Source organism: Lucilia sericata, unplaced genomic scaffold (genome assembly GCF_015586225.1).
Source record: "Lucilia sericata isolate MDLA Ls3-8-SP2 unplaced genomic scaffold, ASM1558622v1 Contig000917F_arrow, whole genome shotgun sequence".
Taxonomy (NCBI): Eukaryota; Metazoa; Arthropoda; class Insecta; order Diptera; family Calliphoridae; genus Lucilia; species Lucilia sericata.
The window spans coordinates 1,090-16,486 of record NW_023994904.1 but is presented as its reverse complement, the minus strand read 5'-3'; the positions used below and the strand labels follow the sequence as shown (position 1 = coordinate 16,486).

The following is a 15,397-nucleotide window of genomic DNA, read 5'->3' as shown; positions in this document are numbered from 1 at the left end:
TATAACGTTTTTATATCAGATTATATTATAATCAAAATTTTGACTTTCTAAATTGATACCGGGTTAATAATTTTTTTTTTTCAATATTTTTAAATTGAAAAACTGTTGATGTTATAGACTGCGGTGTCATAATCTGTCAAATATTGTTTTTGTTGTCATTATAATATACATACATATTAGATAGATATTTACATATCAACATAAGTACCAACATTGTTTAATTAATTTAAATATGTTATTTATAAAAATACATATTAAACACTTCGTCTATGTAACAAATTAAAATCATTAAATGTTTTTGCAAACAAAATATTATGGGAAAATTATACAATTTAGTATAACAAAATAATTTAATAATTAATTGTATGCAGTTGGAATAAATTTAATTTAAAATTAGTTATACGAAGCATTAAAAATTTTTAAAAATAAATTAAAATGAAACATATTAAAAATTTAGGAAAAATTTTAATTTAGGTAGAATTAGAAAATTTTAAGGGAAACTTTGTCTAAATTTTTTTATGTTTTGTTTATAAAACTCGTTAGTTTCTTAATAAAAACTTTAAATATGGAATTTTCATTTCATTTACTTTAATAAATTCTCACAATTTTTGTTTTTATACAAAATGTTTTTTCCTCTATTCTATAACAACTTAATTAATCTTCAACTCTTAACAAAATTTAATCATAATTCCCCAAGATTATTATCAATTGTATTTTCATAGACATTAAAAAAATATCCTGGCAGTAGCATCATTAAATTTACTCAATTCTCAATAAATACGACACTCAAGTGACTTCATTAACGTTAAAAAGCAGCAGCAGCCTCATCTACAAAGGACACAGCGGGATAATAATACAATAACAACAACTATGTATATGCTATTAAATATGACCAAAAACCCTCAACAACAATAGTGTCAGAGTACGAACATCATTAAAAGCAATAAATAAAAATAAGGAAATTTACACTTGATCCTAGATGTACAGCTATAATTTGATTAAGTGATTTTTGCACCAACAGTTTTGATAAATCTAATTACTATTACACTAATTTTGAGTTCTGATTTAAGATTGGTGTTATCTAAGCCCATTTATTCGATAATAAAGATATTGTCTAAGCCATACACTCTGCTGTACGTTTTACACTTGAACTACAGAAGTAGTTCAGTGAGTGAATCCTTGTAGGTGGGGAAATTTCTACTTCTTACATTATGTGCGTAGAAAGGCAGACTAGGAGACTTTTTCAACACTTTTTGATAGGACACTGATCTAATATTTCTATAAAATATATGTAGTATGTGTTTTTTATTCGTTTTTCCAGTACTAAGTGTATTGATAAACTGAAACCTCTTTAAAACTACAAAAACGAACTGAACGTGTGACAACACCATAGTTTCACGCTTAAAACAGCAACAAAAACCAAACAAAAAATGTTGTCAAGCCTAAAAAAAATAAAGAACCAAAGAAGGCTGTAAATTAACCAAAATACCAGCATTGTCAATATTCTGGGCAAAAAACAACACAGACACATACACACACACTCAAGAGTCGTTGAAAACATGTACATACATATGTATGTAACACAAAAGGGACAAAGAGGGTCTATTCTTACTATTCAAAAGAGCCTATAAGTACCCCTCATATTAACTCTATGTTTATAATGATTTGTTTTTTTTTTTTGTTTATTTATTTTGATTGGTTGTCGTTGTCCGCTTTGTTTTAAAAATATTTCTATTACAAAACTTACCTGGTGGTCCTGGAGGTCCGGGTGGACCTTCAATAATGCCTGTTGGAAATTCATCACCTTTGATTGTTGTGGTAAGACCACGATCGCCACGGTCGCCTTTGTCACCCTGAAAATATTTGGAAAATATAAGAAAATAGAAAACATACAAAACAAATCAATACAGACACACCGACATGTTGTGTAAATACTTAATTATGGAAAAAAGGACAATGAAGACATTTAAGAATTTCCTTTTTTGTTGCTTAAACCAAGAACAAAATGTAATGTCCTTTTGCAGGCCAACAACAATAGTTTGTTGTAATATTTATTTAAGATTTCGTTTAAACAAAAGGAAAGGACATTAAATATTGTTTTTTATTTTATATGTATTCTTAGGTATTTATAGTTGTTTTTCTTTTTGTTATTCTTTGTTTTAAGATGTCATAATATAGGGTGACTGTAGTTTAGTTTATTTTATGCTTTTGTTTTCCTTTTCTCATTGTTTAGTTTTTTTTTTTTTTTTTTTGGAAAAGAAAAGTCCTTTTTCTTGTTGTTGTTTTATTGAAATTTTGTTAATAACTTGTTGTTTGTTTGTTTGTTTTGTCATTTAATACCTTTAATCCGGCAGGTCCTGGTGTTCCTGCTGGTCCCATTGGTCCGGGTTCTCCTGTTGGACCGGGTGGTCCTGGTGGCCCTGTTTCGCCCGGAGGTCCTCTTTCACCATTTGTACCGGGTACTCCCATCTCACCAGGTGGACCTGGTGGTCCTGGGGGACCGGGTTCACCTGGTTCTCCCTAATTATGGGAACAATCTTATTAGTATTTGGAATAATTCTTTAAATAATAGAAAAATATCGTTTAAGTTTTAAAAAAAATTAAAAAAAATTTATTGAAATTAATAGAGCGATTATTGTACAACTTGCTGTAATGTAATATTTATACCCTACACCACTATACATAGTGGGGAGGGTCTTAGGCGTATGTGCTGATGTTTGTAAAATCCAAAAATATTGGTCCTACGCCCATCTTAAAGTATACCAATCGGCTCAGAATCACATTCTGAGTCGATTTAGCTATGTCCGTCTGTCTGTCTGTCCGTCCGTTCGTCTGTGTGTCCATGTAAACTTTGTGCACACTCTACAGGTCGCAATTTTCAAGATAATCAGATGAAATTTGGCACAACTCTTCTTTTGACGAAGCCTATTGAAAATGTTTAAAATCAGTCCATTATTTTGTATACGTACAACTATACAACTCTTAGTATTCGATTGAAACTATATATTTCACAAGAAAGTTCTATGAATCCGGGAATATTGTAAAGTACTGCGGACATCAGGCCATAGTCCCATAGGCTCTAGATGCCATAAAAGGTCCCCTTTCAGAAAATTACATTAATGGTTTAAAAATAGCTCTTTACTAAATTTAATGATCATCATTCAATAATTGACCCTATCCCGCATATAACCTGTCTTTAAAAATTATGGATTTTATGTAAAATTCGACAAATTTGATTTGTCAAATTAATCAGAATTTAAAATTTTTTAAATTTCAAACTATAATTGACCCCAGTCGAGGCGGTCCACTTCCGTAAAACATAATAGGCGGACCTTAATTCGCGCTGAAGTCTTTTACTTAAACTATAAACTTTTTTTACTCAGACTGTAGTTTTTTACTTAGACTGTAGTCTTTTCTGTATATTTTTCCTCAGACATTAGACTTTCACCTACACTATAGTCTTGTAGTCTTGTACTAGTTTTATTAGAACTATTGTGTCTTAATCGCTTTATTTATTTTTTACTTTTTTATAATTATTATATTTTTCTAAAAATTTAACATGCATTAGTATTTTCTTTTCAATACCAGAACTTCCCACACTTACCTTCAACTGTATTACAGTCGCCGTTGAAATATTAACACCGGCTTCTTGTAAACCCTTTTAGTTTTTGTTAATAATATTACGTGTTAAACGAATTTTGTTAATGTTTGTGAAAAAAAGCCACCAATATTAACAGATTAAACAAAAAAACATAAAAATAAAAGAAAAAATTCCAAAATAAATAAAATTAGATAGAAAATTAAAACAAATTAAATACCAAAAAATTAATAAAGAAAAGTTAATAATAAAAAGAAAATGTTAAACTAAATAGTCATATAAAATTAATGTTCTAAAACTACTGAAAACGTAAAAATCCAAAACAGTTTTTTTTTATATTAAAACTTGACAAAGACCTTAACCCAAAAGACCCTGAACAACATATTTTCTTTTCTTAGATTTTATCCTAATTTTCTAAATACTCATAAATAATAATGTTTTTTTTCATATTTTTAATTTTATGACTAAAACAAAAACTTTTTACGTCTTTTTTTGCACCATAATTTCTTGACCACAAAATTGCTTTGTTTACACATTGTTGTCTCGTTCAGAAAGTTAATGTTTTCTTTAGCACGTTGTATTTGCTCGTAAAAAAAGAAAATTATGAAAAAACTTGTTGTCTGAAGAAAAAAAAAAAATCAAAATTACCAAAGTTTTTGTTTATTTTAAATAGCACCACAAACAGACACACACTACAATACAGAGAAAAATTTACAAAAAAAAAAAATCCCTACAGTTTGCTTTAAAAAATATAGAAATATAACTTTTATAAAACCCTACAATTAAAGCTGTTTCTTCCTTCCCTATTCAATTACCTCTTAGTGTTTTTCTTAGTCCACTTAATAATTTACAGAGTTTTTAACAAAACAATAAAGTAAAATACTTAAAAGTTTTTAGAAATAAACTTGAGTAGAAAATCACATTAAATATTCATTAAATAAAAGCAAAACAAAAACTCTTCAGCATCTTTATAAATTATAATGGTCCATTAAAAGGGAAAACGGAAATGAAAATTGGAAAATTTTAAAAAATTAATAAACACAAAAAAGCCAGTAAACTTTAACTTTAACTAAATCTTACCTTGACCTTTAATTATTTTAATATTTATAGAAAAATAAACAAATAACTACTGATAAATTTTAAGCCAGAAAAAAAGCAACTAACTACCACCAAAACTACCAACATATGTATTAAAATATATAATAATTGTCTCTTAGAAATACCTTAACGGCTACAATTTCAGCATAACCTAAGGTACCGCCATGTAATGTCGTTACCGATCTTTTAAGACCCTAAATATGAAAAGTGGAAATTGTTGTTTGATTATGGAGATTAATGTTGATTTTATTAATACAATATAGAGTGTTAAGGAGACTTTTTCTTATTTATTATTCAAATTACCTTAACAGTTTGGAAAACATCAATTCCGGGGTGACCTACATCACCTTTGGAACCCTTATCACCCGGCCGTCCGGGAGCACCTTTCTCACCATTAATGCCATTAATACCCTGGGAATAAAAAATAATTGTATTCTGTGTTTGTTCAGATATTTAAGTAATTAACTTACTGGTTCTCCTTTGTCGCCTTGATCTCCTTTTTTACCACGTTTCCCCCGTTTGCCTGGAGGTCCAGGTGGGCCTGGTGGACCTGAAAATGAAATTAAATTTATTGTATTAATATAAAAAGATAAAAAATCAAACTTGTTTTAATAAAAAATAGCTACAAGACTTTGGTTGTAGTCTGGTATATCAGATTATAGTCTGCTATATTAGTCTATAGTCTGCTATATTAGACTATAGTCAGCAATATCATACTATAGTGTGCTAGATTAGACTATAATGAATTAGATCAGACTATAGATAGATTAGACTATATTCAGCTAGATTTGACTATAATCTATAGTAAGTCTGCTAGATCAGACTGTCTGCTATGGTCTGTTAAATCAAACTATAGTCTGCTAGATCTGTCTGTTAGATCAGACTATTGTCTCCTATGGTCTGCTATATCAAACTAAATTTTGCGAGATCAGATCATAGTCTGCTAGATTAGACTATAATTTGCTAGATTAGACAATAGTTTGCTCGATTTGCAGACTATAATCTGCAATACTAAACTATAGGCTGTTAGATCATACTTTAGTCTATAAGATCAGACTATATATAGCTAGATTACTCTATGGTCTGATAAATCAGTCTGGGAGATCAAAATATAGCCTGCTAGATTATACTATAATGAACTACATAGATCAGACTATAGTCTGCTTGATCAGACTATAATCTGCTTGATAGATTAGACTATAATCTGCAATACTAAACTATAGGCTGTTAGATCATACTATAGTCTATAAGATCAGACTATACTTAGCTAGATTACTCTATGGTCTGCTAAATCAGTCTGGCAGATCAGAATATAGCTTGCTAGATTATACTATAATGACCTACATAGATCAGACTATAGTCTGCTTGATAGATTAGAATATATTCAGCTAGATTTGACTATAATCTATAGTATAATCTGCTAGATCAGGCTGTCTGCTATGGTCTGTTAAATCAAACTATAGTCTGCTAGATCTGTCTGTTAGATCAGACTATTGTCTCCTATGGTCTGCTATATCAAACTAAATTTTGCGAAATCAGATCATATTCTGCTAGATTAGACTATAATTTGCTAGATTAGACAATTGCTTGATAGATTGGACTATATTCATCTAGATTTGACTGTAATTTACTGGATGAGACTACAGTTTCCAAGATCAGAATATAGTATGCTAGATTAGACTATAGTCTCCTATATTAAACTGCGGATTAGATTATATTTTACTCGTTTAGATTAAAATCAGCCAGATCAGACTATAGATTACACAATGGTCTGTTAGTCAGCTAAATTAGATTAAAGTCTGGTTAATTAAACTTTCAACTGAATTATAATTCGGATTATAGTCTGATAGTTTAGACTATAGTTTGCTATTTCAGAATAAGACTTAAATCTTATTTTAAGAATACATATAAGTAGGTATTTTCTCACTAAAAACTTTCATATCTTCTTTAGTTTATTGTCTTTATTAAAAAAAAATCTCTTTTCATAAAATTGTTGATTTAACTTAAAGCTTTCTGTTTGACAAACTTTTGCTTTGTCAACAACAAAAAAGTGACAAATATCACTATCATAATTTGACTGAATGAGTGAATAATTCAACCACTACTCAATTTCTCTCTGTGATTTTTTCCAAAAAAAAAAGAAAAACTTTTATTTCCTTCCGTTTGTTTCGACATTTTCATCCATAATTTCTAGTTGTGTTTTTAGTTGTTTTGTTGAAACTCACAGAAATTATGTCAAGACCTCTTTAAAACTGATGGTTGGTTTGTCGTTCTTTGGTGATGGTTTTTCAAGTTTGTTTTTTTTTTTTTTTTTTTGTGTATACATATTAATGTGGGTGTATGGGTGTCGTTTATTTAGCTTTTCCATTTTTCACCATATTTTGCTTCCTTAACTTCAGTTCATGTTCCTGTACATTCAATTGTGTGCTTTGTAACTACTTCAACCTCTAGTTACTCTCTTGATCGTTTTTAGTCCTTGTATATTTATTTAACTTTTATACTTTTAAACAGGATGTTCGGTTTAAGTGTATGTCTATGCCAATAAGTCTGTGTGTTGGTGTGTCTGTGTACATTTTGGTGGCAACCATAAATAGCTTCAGTTCTTTGGTTACGCATCAACACGTTTTTAGAACGTGCCACAATGGCAATTGAACCTTGCGTTTATTTCAGCTTTTCTTGTTGTTTTATTTCGTTTTTTGACAGTAAAAGTAAGATTTCTAGTTGTTTTTTTGTCGTTTTTACTTTAAGAAAATCATATAGTAAAAGTGGAAATGAAAAAGTTTTTCTTTCTGAACAGATGTTTATGTTTTTCGTTGCAACTAGAAAGAAAAGTTTTCTAACTTTTGTTGGCTACTGTTTTTTTCTCGCTGTTTTTTTTTTTATTTTATGTAAAGTTTTGAGAATTGTTAGTTTTGAAATTGAAAGCTATAGAGGTATTTTGGGTAAATGTTAAAGAAGTTGATGCTTAAAGGGTTTAAGGATTCACAGCTAGTTTAATGAAGTAAAAAGTATATGCTGATATTATAGTAGTATACTGATTATTGTCTTATACTGAGACGTTAAGCATATACTGAGATTTTGAGTTTATAGAGTTATATTCAAAGTATGGTCTAATTCCGAGACTATATACTATACTGAGAATATAGAATATATACTATATATAGAATATAGTAACAATAGTCTTATACTAAAGCTGTATTTTACTGTTGCTACAGTTTTATTCTGAGACTAACCATAATGAAAGAACTACTTACATCTACTACCTATACTCAATAATTCTACTAAAAACTTAAAAAGTCATGCTGATCATATATGGAATTTATGGACTGAGAAAAAAAGTTTCCTTGTAAATATAACACCACTACTTGTTAACGTCAAAGTTTTTGTTGGAACTTCTTTCATTTTTGTTTATGAAGTTGCCATAACAAACTGTGTGATTTCGTTTATTCTACTCTATCTAATGATAACAGATGAGATAGAGCTGACGATGAACATGTCTGTTTGTTTGTTTTAAATGTCGAATGCCTTGGCTTGTCCTTGTCTTGTTATAGTTGTTTGTGTTTTCTACTACTGATGGCACTAGATAATGATGGTAATTGAACGTTTTGTGTATTATTAACTACATACACTTGTTCCAACATGAATACCTATACAACACTTCAGACTACAACTTATAACGAAAGCTTATATCTACTTATAGTGTGAAATAGAAAACAAGAAAAACATTGAAAGAAATTTCAAAATATTTAACTTATTAAGTTTTGAACTTATATAAACTTCTTGAAGATGAAAATATTTTAATCCTATTTGAAGTATTAAATTTAATTGATCATGCTTTTTGTAATTTATTATAATTTAACAGTTTACGCAACATTTTTGCAGTGTATTAACCATACACAATACAATTGTTGTCTTAAAGCCATGTACAAAAGATTTATCTGCTTAGAGGTACAAACACATACATATGTATGTATGTACATATCTACAATTTTATGGTAGTATATTTTTGCGAATGTACCAGTATGAATTATATGCGTGTATATACATTAGGGTGATCCCTTTGCATGGAGAAAAAAAAATTAGGTACTTATGTTTCCACAGAAATTGAACACTTAATTAATTCTATAATAAAAATTAAAAGGACTTTTTTAAATGGTTTTCCAAATGTTTTCATGTTTCACGAAAGGTGCTTTAATATGGCATTGATAGCGACTTTTGAACACCTTTCATATGATACCAATATTGCGTACATTTTCTTTGTTGAAATATGGGAAAAATTAAAAAAAAAAAATCGAAAATGACCTTTTTATCCTTTGAATCAGCTCAGCGAATAATAATGCAAGCACAAAATTTTTCAAAAATTGTATCTAAAAATGAACTAAATTTTAATTTTCCGCAGGAACAAAAGCTACTTCCATTTTGGGGCGACCCTAATAACATATCTATAGCAAAATATAATCTCTTTATATTTTATAACTAGCTCATGAGTACTCGTATGTATATGTACATGCTCAAATTATGGCTAAAGAAAATAAGACATTCAGACTAAAATATGGCATATTATACTCCAACACATTAACTCGTATATATCTCAAAGAATATAAAAAGACAGACACATATCTAGACAAACGTTTCTAGGGATATAAATTGCTTGCTATAACAAAAAAAAAAAAAACTCATACAGACGGGACAGGATAGCTAAATCGTTAGACAAAAAGAGGCTTACATATATACATTTTTCAGTCAGTCCGATTAATGGCAAGCAATTTTAATAATTCATATAAATAATATACAAAAACAACTCAATCTAGTAGTAGTAGAAAATTTAAAACGATTTAGATTTAAACATGACTGGAATTTTGAATCACAATGATTAAGTGTCAAAAAAATTTCTTAAAGGGAAATTTATGTATATTAGTTGTAGAGAAATGGGATTTCAGTGAATGAAAGAAACATTTTTTTTCTGCAAATAATTTGGATTTTTAGCAAGGTTGTCAACTAGAATATAGACCAGACTATAGACTAAACTATAGACCAGACTATAGACTAGACTATAGACTAGACTATAGACTAGACTATAGACTAGACTATAGACTAGACTAGACTATAGACTAGACTATAGACTAGACTATAGACTAGACTATAGACTAGACTATAGACTAGACTATAGACTAGACTATAGACTAGACTATAGACTAGACTATAGACTAAGACTATAGACTAGACTATAGACTAGACTATAGACTATAGACTAGACTATAGACTAGACTATAGACTAGACTATAGACTAGACTATAGACTAGACTATAGACTAGACTATAGACTAGACTATAGACTAGACTATAGACTAGACTATAGACTAGACTATAGACTAGACTATAGACTAGACTATAGACTAGACTATAGACTAGACTATAGACTAGACTATAGACTAGACTATAGACTAGACTATAGACTAGACTATAGACTAGACTATAGACTAGACTATAGACTAGGACTATAGACTAGACTATAGACTAGACTATAGACTAGACTATAGACTAGACTATAGACTAGACTATAGACTAGACTATAGACTAGACTATAGACTAGACTATAGACTAGACTATAGACTAGACTATAGACTAGACTATAGACTAGACTATAGACTAGACTATAGACTAGACTAAGACTAGACTATAGACTAGACTATAGACTAGACTATAGACTAGACTATAGACTAGACTATAGACTAGACTATAGACTAGACTATAGACTAGACTATAGACTAGACTATAGACTAGACTATAGACTAGACTATAGACTAGACTAGACTAGACTATAGACTAGACTATAGACTAGACTATAGACTAGACTATAGACTAGACTGTAGACTAGACTATAGACTAGACTATAGACTAGACTATAGACTAGACTGTAGACTAGACTATAGACTAGACTATAGACTAGACTATAGACTAGGACTATAGACTAGACTATAGACTAGACTATAGACTAGACTATAGACTAGACTATAGACTAGACTATAGACTAGACTATAGACTAGACTATAGACTAGACTATAGACTAGACTATAGACTAGACTATAGACTAGACTATAGACTAGACTATAGACTAGACTATAGACTAGACTATAGACTAGACTATAGACTAGACTATAGACTAGACTATAGTACTAGACTATAGACTAGACTATAGACTAGACTATAGTACTAGACTATAGACTAGACTAGACTATAGACTAGACTATGACTAGACTATAGGAACTAGACTATAGACTAGACTATAGACTAGACTATAGACTAGACTATAGACTAGACTATAGACTGACTATAGACTAGACTATAGACTAACATAGACTAGACTATAGACTAGACTATAGACTAGACTATAGACTAGCTATAGCTAGGACTATAGACTAACTATAGACTAGACTATAGACTAGACTATAGACTAGACTATAGACTAGACTATAGGACTAGACTATAGACTAGACATAGACTAGACTATAGACTAGCTAAGACTAGACTATAGAACTAGACTATAGACTAGACTATAGACTAGACTATAGACTAGACTATAGACTAGACTATAGACTAGACTATAGACTAGACTATAGACTAGACTATAGACTAGACTATAGACTAGACTATAGACTAGACTATAGACTAGACTATAGACTAGACTATTAGACTAGACTATAGACTAGACTATAGACTAGACTATAGACTAGACTATAGACTAGACTATAGACTAGACTATAGACTAGACTATAGACTAGACTATAGACTAGACTATAGACTAGACTATAGACTAGACTATAGACTAGACTATAGACTAGACTATAGACTAGACTATAGACTAGACTATAGACTAGACTATAGACTAGACTATAGACTAGACTATAGACTAGACTATAGACTAGACTATAGACTAGACTATAGACTAGACTATAGACTAGACTATAGACTAGACTATAGACTAGACTATAGACTAGACTATAGACTAGACTATAGACTAGACTATAAACTAGACTATAGACTAGACTATGGACTAGACTAGACTATAGACTAGACTATATACTAGACTATAGACTAGACTATAGACTAGACTATAGACTAGACTATAGACTAGACTATATACTAGACTATAGACTAGACTATAGACTAGACTATAGACTAGACTATAGACTAGACTATAGACTAGACTATAGACTAGACTATGGACTAGACTATAGACTAGACTATATACTAGACTTTAGACTAGACTATTGACTAGACTATAGACTAGACTATAGACTAGACTATAGACTAGACTATAGACTAGACTATAGACTAGACTATAGACTAGACCATAGACTAGACTATAGACTAGACTATAGACTAGACTATAGACTAGACTATAGACTAGACTATAGACTAGACTATAGACTAGACTATAGACTAGACTATAGACTAGACTATAGACTAGACTATAGACTAGACTATAGACTAGGCTATAGACTAGACTATAGATTAGACTATGGACTAGACTATGGACTAGACTATGGACTAGACTATGGACTAAACTATGGACTAGACTATGGACTAGACTATGGACTAGACTATGGACTAGACTACGGACTAGACTATGGACTTAACTATAGACAATACTATAGAATATACTATAGACTGGACCATAGACTAGAGTATAAACTAGACTGTAGACTAGACTATAGAATAGGTTATAGATTAGATTATATATTAGACTACAGACTAGACTATTGCCTAGACTATATATTGGACCTTAGACTGGACTATAGTTTAGACTATGGACTAGATGGCCCATAATTGGCCATAAGGTCTCCTTCAAAAAATGATTTTAACGCTTTTTACTTCTTTAAATTATGAAGATCTTGGTCCATAATTGATCCAATCGAAAGCATTGAAGGCTATGTTCCGTAAATCACCCTGGCGTTCATATTAATCTAATGTTCAAAGTCCGTATATACGACCATTGTCGTGTACTTATACGGAATCATATCGAAATTACTGCTAAAATATATTTTTGGTACACTACCATTACCTCTAAAATACCGTTACCGTAATATGCCAAAATACCGATAACGCTAGAAGAACAATACCGAAATAAGTCAAAATACAAATTCCCGCGACCTTATCACCGTTTTGAAACAGTTGCCCACCTCGATTTACGGTGAAAAATTTAGTTTTTACTGAAAAAAATAACTTTTATTGAAAAATTTAATTCTTAATGAGAAATAGAATTTTTAATGAGAAATAGAATTTTTAGTGAAAAATATAATTTTTTGTTAAAAATTAAAATTTTTAATGAAAAATTTAAATTTAAGTAAAAATTTTCCTGTGAAAAGTAGCTTTTTTAAATCATAATTATGGACTATATTTTTTAAATTTGGTAAGATGTCTCTATAAATGTTAACTATTTACTTAGTTTTATTATCATATATAGACGAAATTATAAGAACATCAGACGAATTTTCGGGGTAGGAACTTAAATGAAGGCAAGAGTCAATTGTTGGCCAAAATATTTCAAATTTAAAAGAGAGAAACGAGATGATGATTCTTCAAATATCTGGCAATAGCGGTCTTTTCACATGTGGTATTAAAAGCTCTTTTTTAATTTAAAAGTATACAATGTTTACAGTCTAGCCTGTAAATTGTTTGCTATCGATTTTATTTTCAACATCCCTTTAATTTTCCTTTAATAACTTTAAATTGCTTTTCATTATATAAATAATTTCTATAATTTTCATTCAACAAATACTTGTATGTTCCATTCAAAAAAAGACAAAATACCCAGAAATTGAAAAATTATTTTCAATTTAAATGTTAATGAGGGGGTGTTAAAATATTTAATTAAATTACTCACAGATAAAAAATACTCCAACAACATAAAGAAATTTTGCCAACAACTACAAACACACATAAACACCAACAAATTTGTAGGCAGGATTTTTAACAACCAACCCAAATACTGACTACAAATTAACAAAAAAGAAAATAAAAAACATGGCCTAAGGACTAAAACAACAAACAACGACTAGGACTATTAGCACAGTAATGAATAATCAAATAACTTTGCAAGGAAAATAACTACTTATTATACACACTCTTCCTTACTCGACATATAGAAGAAAAGGGGGGAAAAAATTTGGAGAAAAAAATACTAAAGTCAGGCTACACTTTGGCTAAAGGACTGTTAGTTGTATTCTATAACGTGGCCAGTATAATTGTTGTAATTAAGTAATTTTGCTTTTTTGGAAAATAAAAAAATAAAATTCTGTAGGCGCACATACTGAGAACCGGAAATACAATTTAAAATAATTTATTTCTCCAGCACACGGAAACAAGAAAAACACAAAAAAGTAAGAACTAACTAACACCTTTATCTGTTTAATGTTAACCTTAATGTACACACAAGTTACATTTAAAAAAATATGTGTTTAACGTTTTGTTTATATTTTGCGCTTTAAAACCTCAACAACAAACCTTTAGCGGAAACAGCCATGTTTAGGGAAACCAACAATTTTCTCAAATCATAAGTTTACAAAAAGTTTTAAATTTGTTTATAAGAATAGAAAAGCTTTTACGGCGCAGAGTTATATATAATCTTTATAAGATCCAAAGAAATACACCTGGTCCATTATAGGACTAGTTGTGCTCTCTCTGGAGGGAATTGAACCCACAATCTCCGGATTGACGGACTAGAAAACTACAACCAACCAGTGAAATTTAAACTACGAAAATAAGTTGTTTTTATCGTGATCAGTCTTATTATGTTAAGGTAAATTTAAGCGGGAATTTTACAAATATTTAATATAAAAAATCTTAACTACTTTCCTATTTTGTTGGTCCTCTTTATTTTAATTCACATTTTTTAAAAAATATTCCTGCTCCGTTTTTATTTCGCCCACAATTTCTATTTTTAGTTATCCCGGTAGGAAATATTTAATTAAAAAATAAAATAAAACAAATGAATAATTTACAAAAATGCTCGTATACAGGAGAACTTCATTTGAAGGTATATATGTGCAACCTTTAAAAGTGGCTACAAAATCAACAATTTTTATTTTTCACACCCTCTTCTAAAACACACAAAAGCACACTCGCTAAAAAAATTACGTTATATTTACCTAAAGTTCAAAAGCGAACTAAAGTGTATAAATGAATTAACGAAAAAAATTTAAATAAAACGGAATAGAAAGATTTAGTAAAAAAGTAATAATGAAACAAATTTATAGTTAAACGACTCACTTAACAAAACAATGGAGTATAAAATATAAAGGTACTACATGCAACATTTAATACATACAAAAATGCCACTAGAATACGCTGTTTTAAGCTCTCTCGTACAAAAAAAGCCTCACATTCTCAAGCATACAAAGGGAAGCAATAGGAAGTTAAAAAAAAGTTGTATAGAAGTATTCAACATCATACGTGCAACATTGCTAAACATACATATAAAAGAAGGGCTCATTTAGAGGGATATTTTCAAGATACTTTCAGAGCTTTTTTTAACATTTTGCAAAAAGTACTTTCTGGTACTTTATCCATAGCCCTTTTTTGGTACTATTTTCTAACTGAAGAAGAGCTAACAATTAACATTCTCGGAAAGTGGCCCTACACAGAAAAAAAAGAAACCAGAAATCCGTACTTGAATCAATCCGGCTTTACGGTCAATAAC

At 29.8% G+C, this 15,397-nt stretch overlaps 1 protein-coding gene across 1 annotated transcript in view; it reads right to left on the bottom strand.

The window, feature by feature from the left end:
- Positions 1-5,246, bottom strand: part of LOC119609036 (collagen alpha chain CG42342) — a gene marked incomplete at its 5' end in the record, with an annotated part of 67,368 nt that extends 62,122 nt beyond the window's left edge. The window contains 5 exons of the mRNA XM_037963712.1: positions 1,748-1,853; positions 2,341-2,520; positions 4,822-4,890; positions 5,000-5,107; positions 5,167-5,246. Of these exons, the coding sequence (XP_037819640.1) occupies positions 1,748-1,853; positions 2,341-2,520; positions 4,822-4,890; positions 5,000-5,107; positions 5,167-5,246 (543 nt within the window). The remainder of the gene's footprint in view (positions 1-1,747; positions 1,854-2,340; positions 2,521-4,821; positions 4,891-4,999; positions 5,108-5,166) is intronic.
- Positions 5,247-15,397: the final 10,151 nt, after the last annotated feature.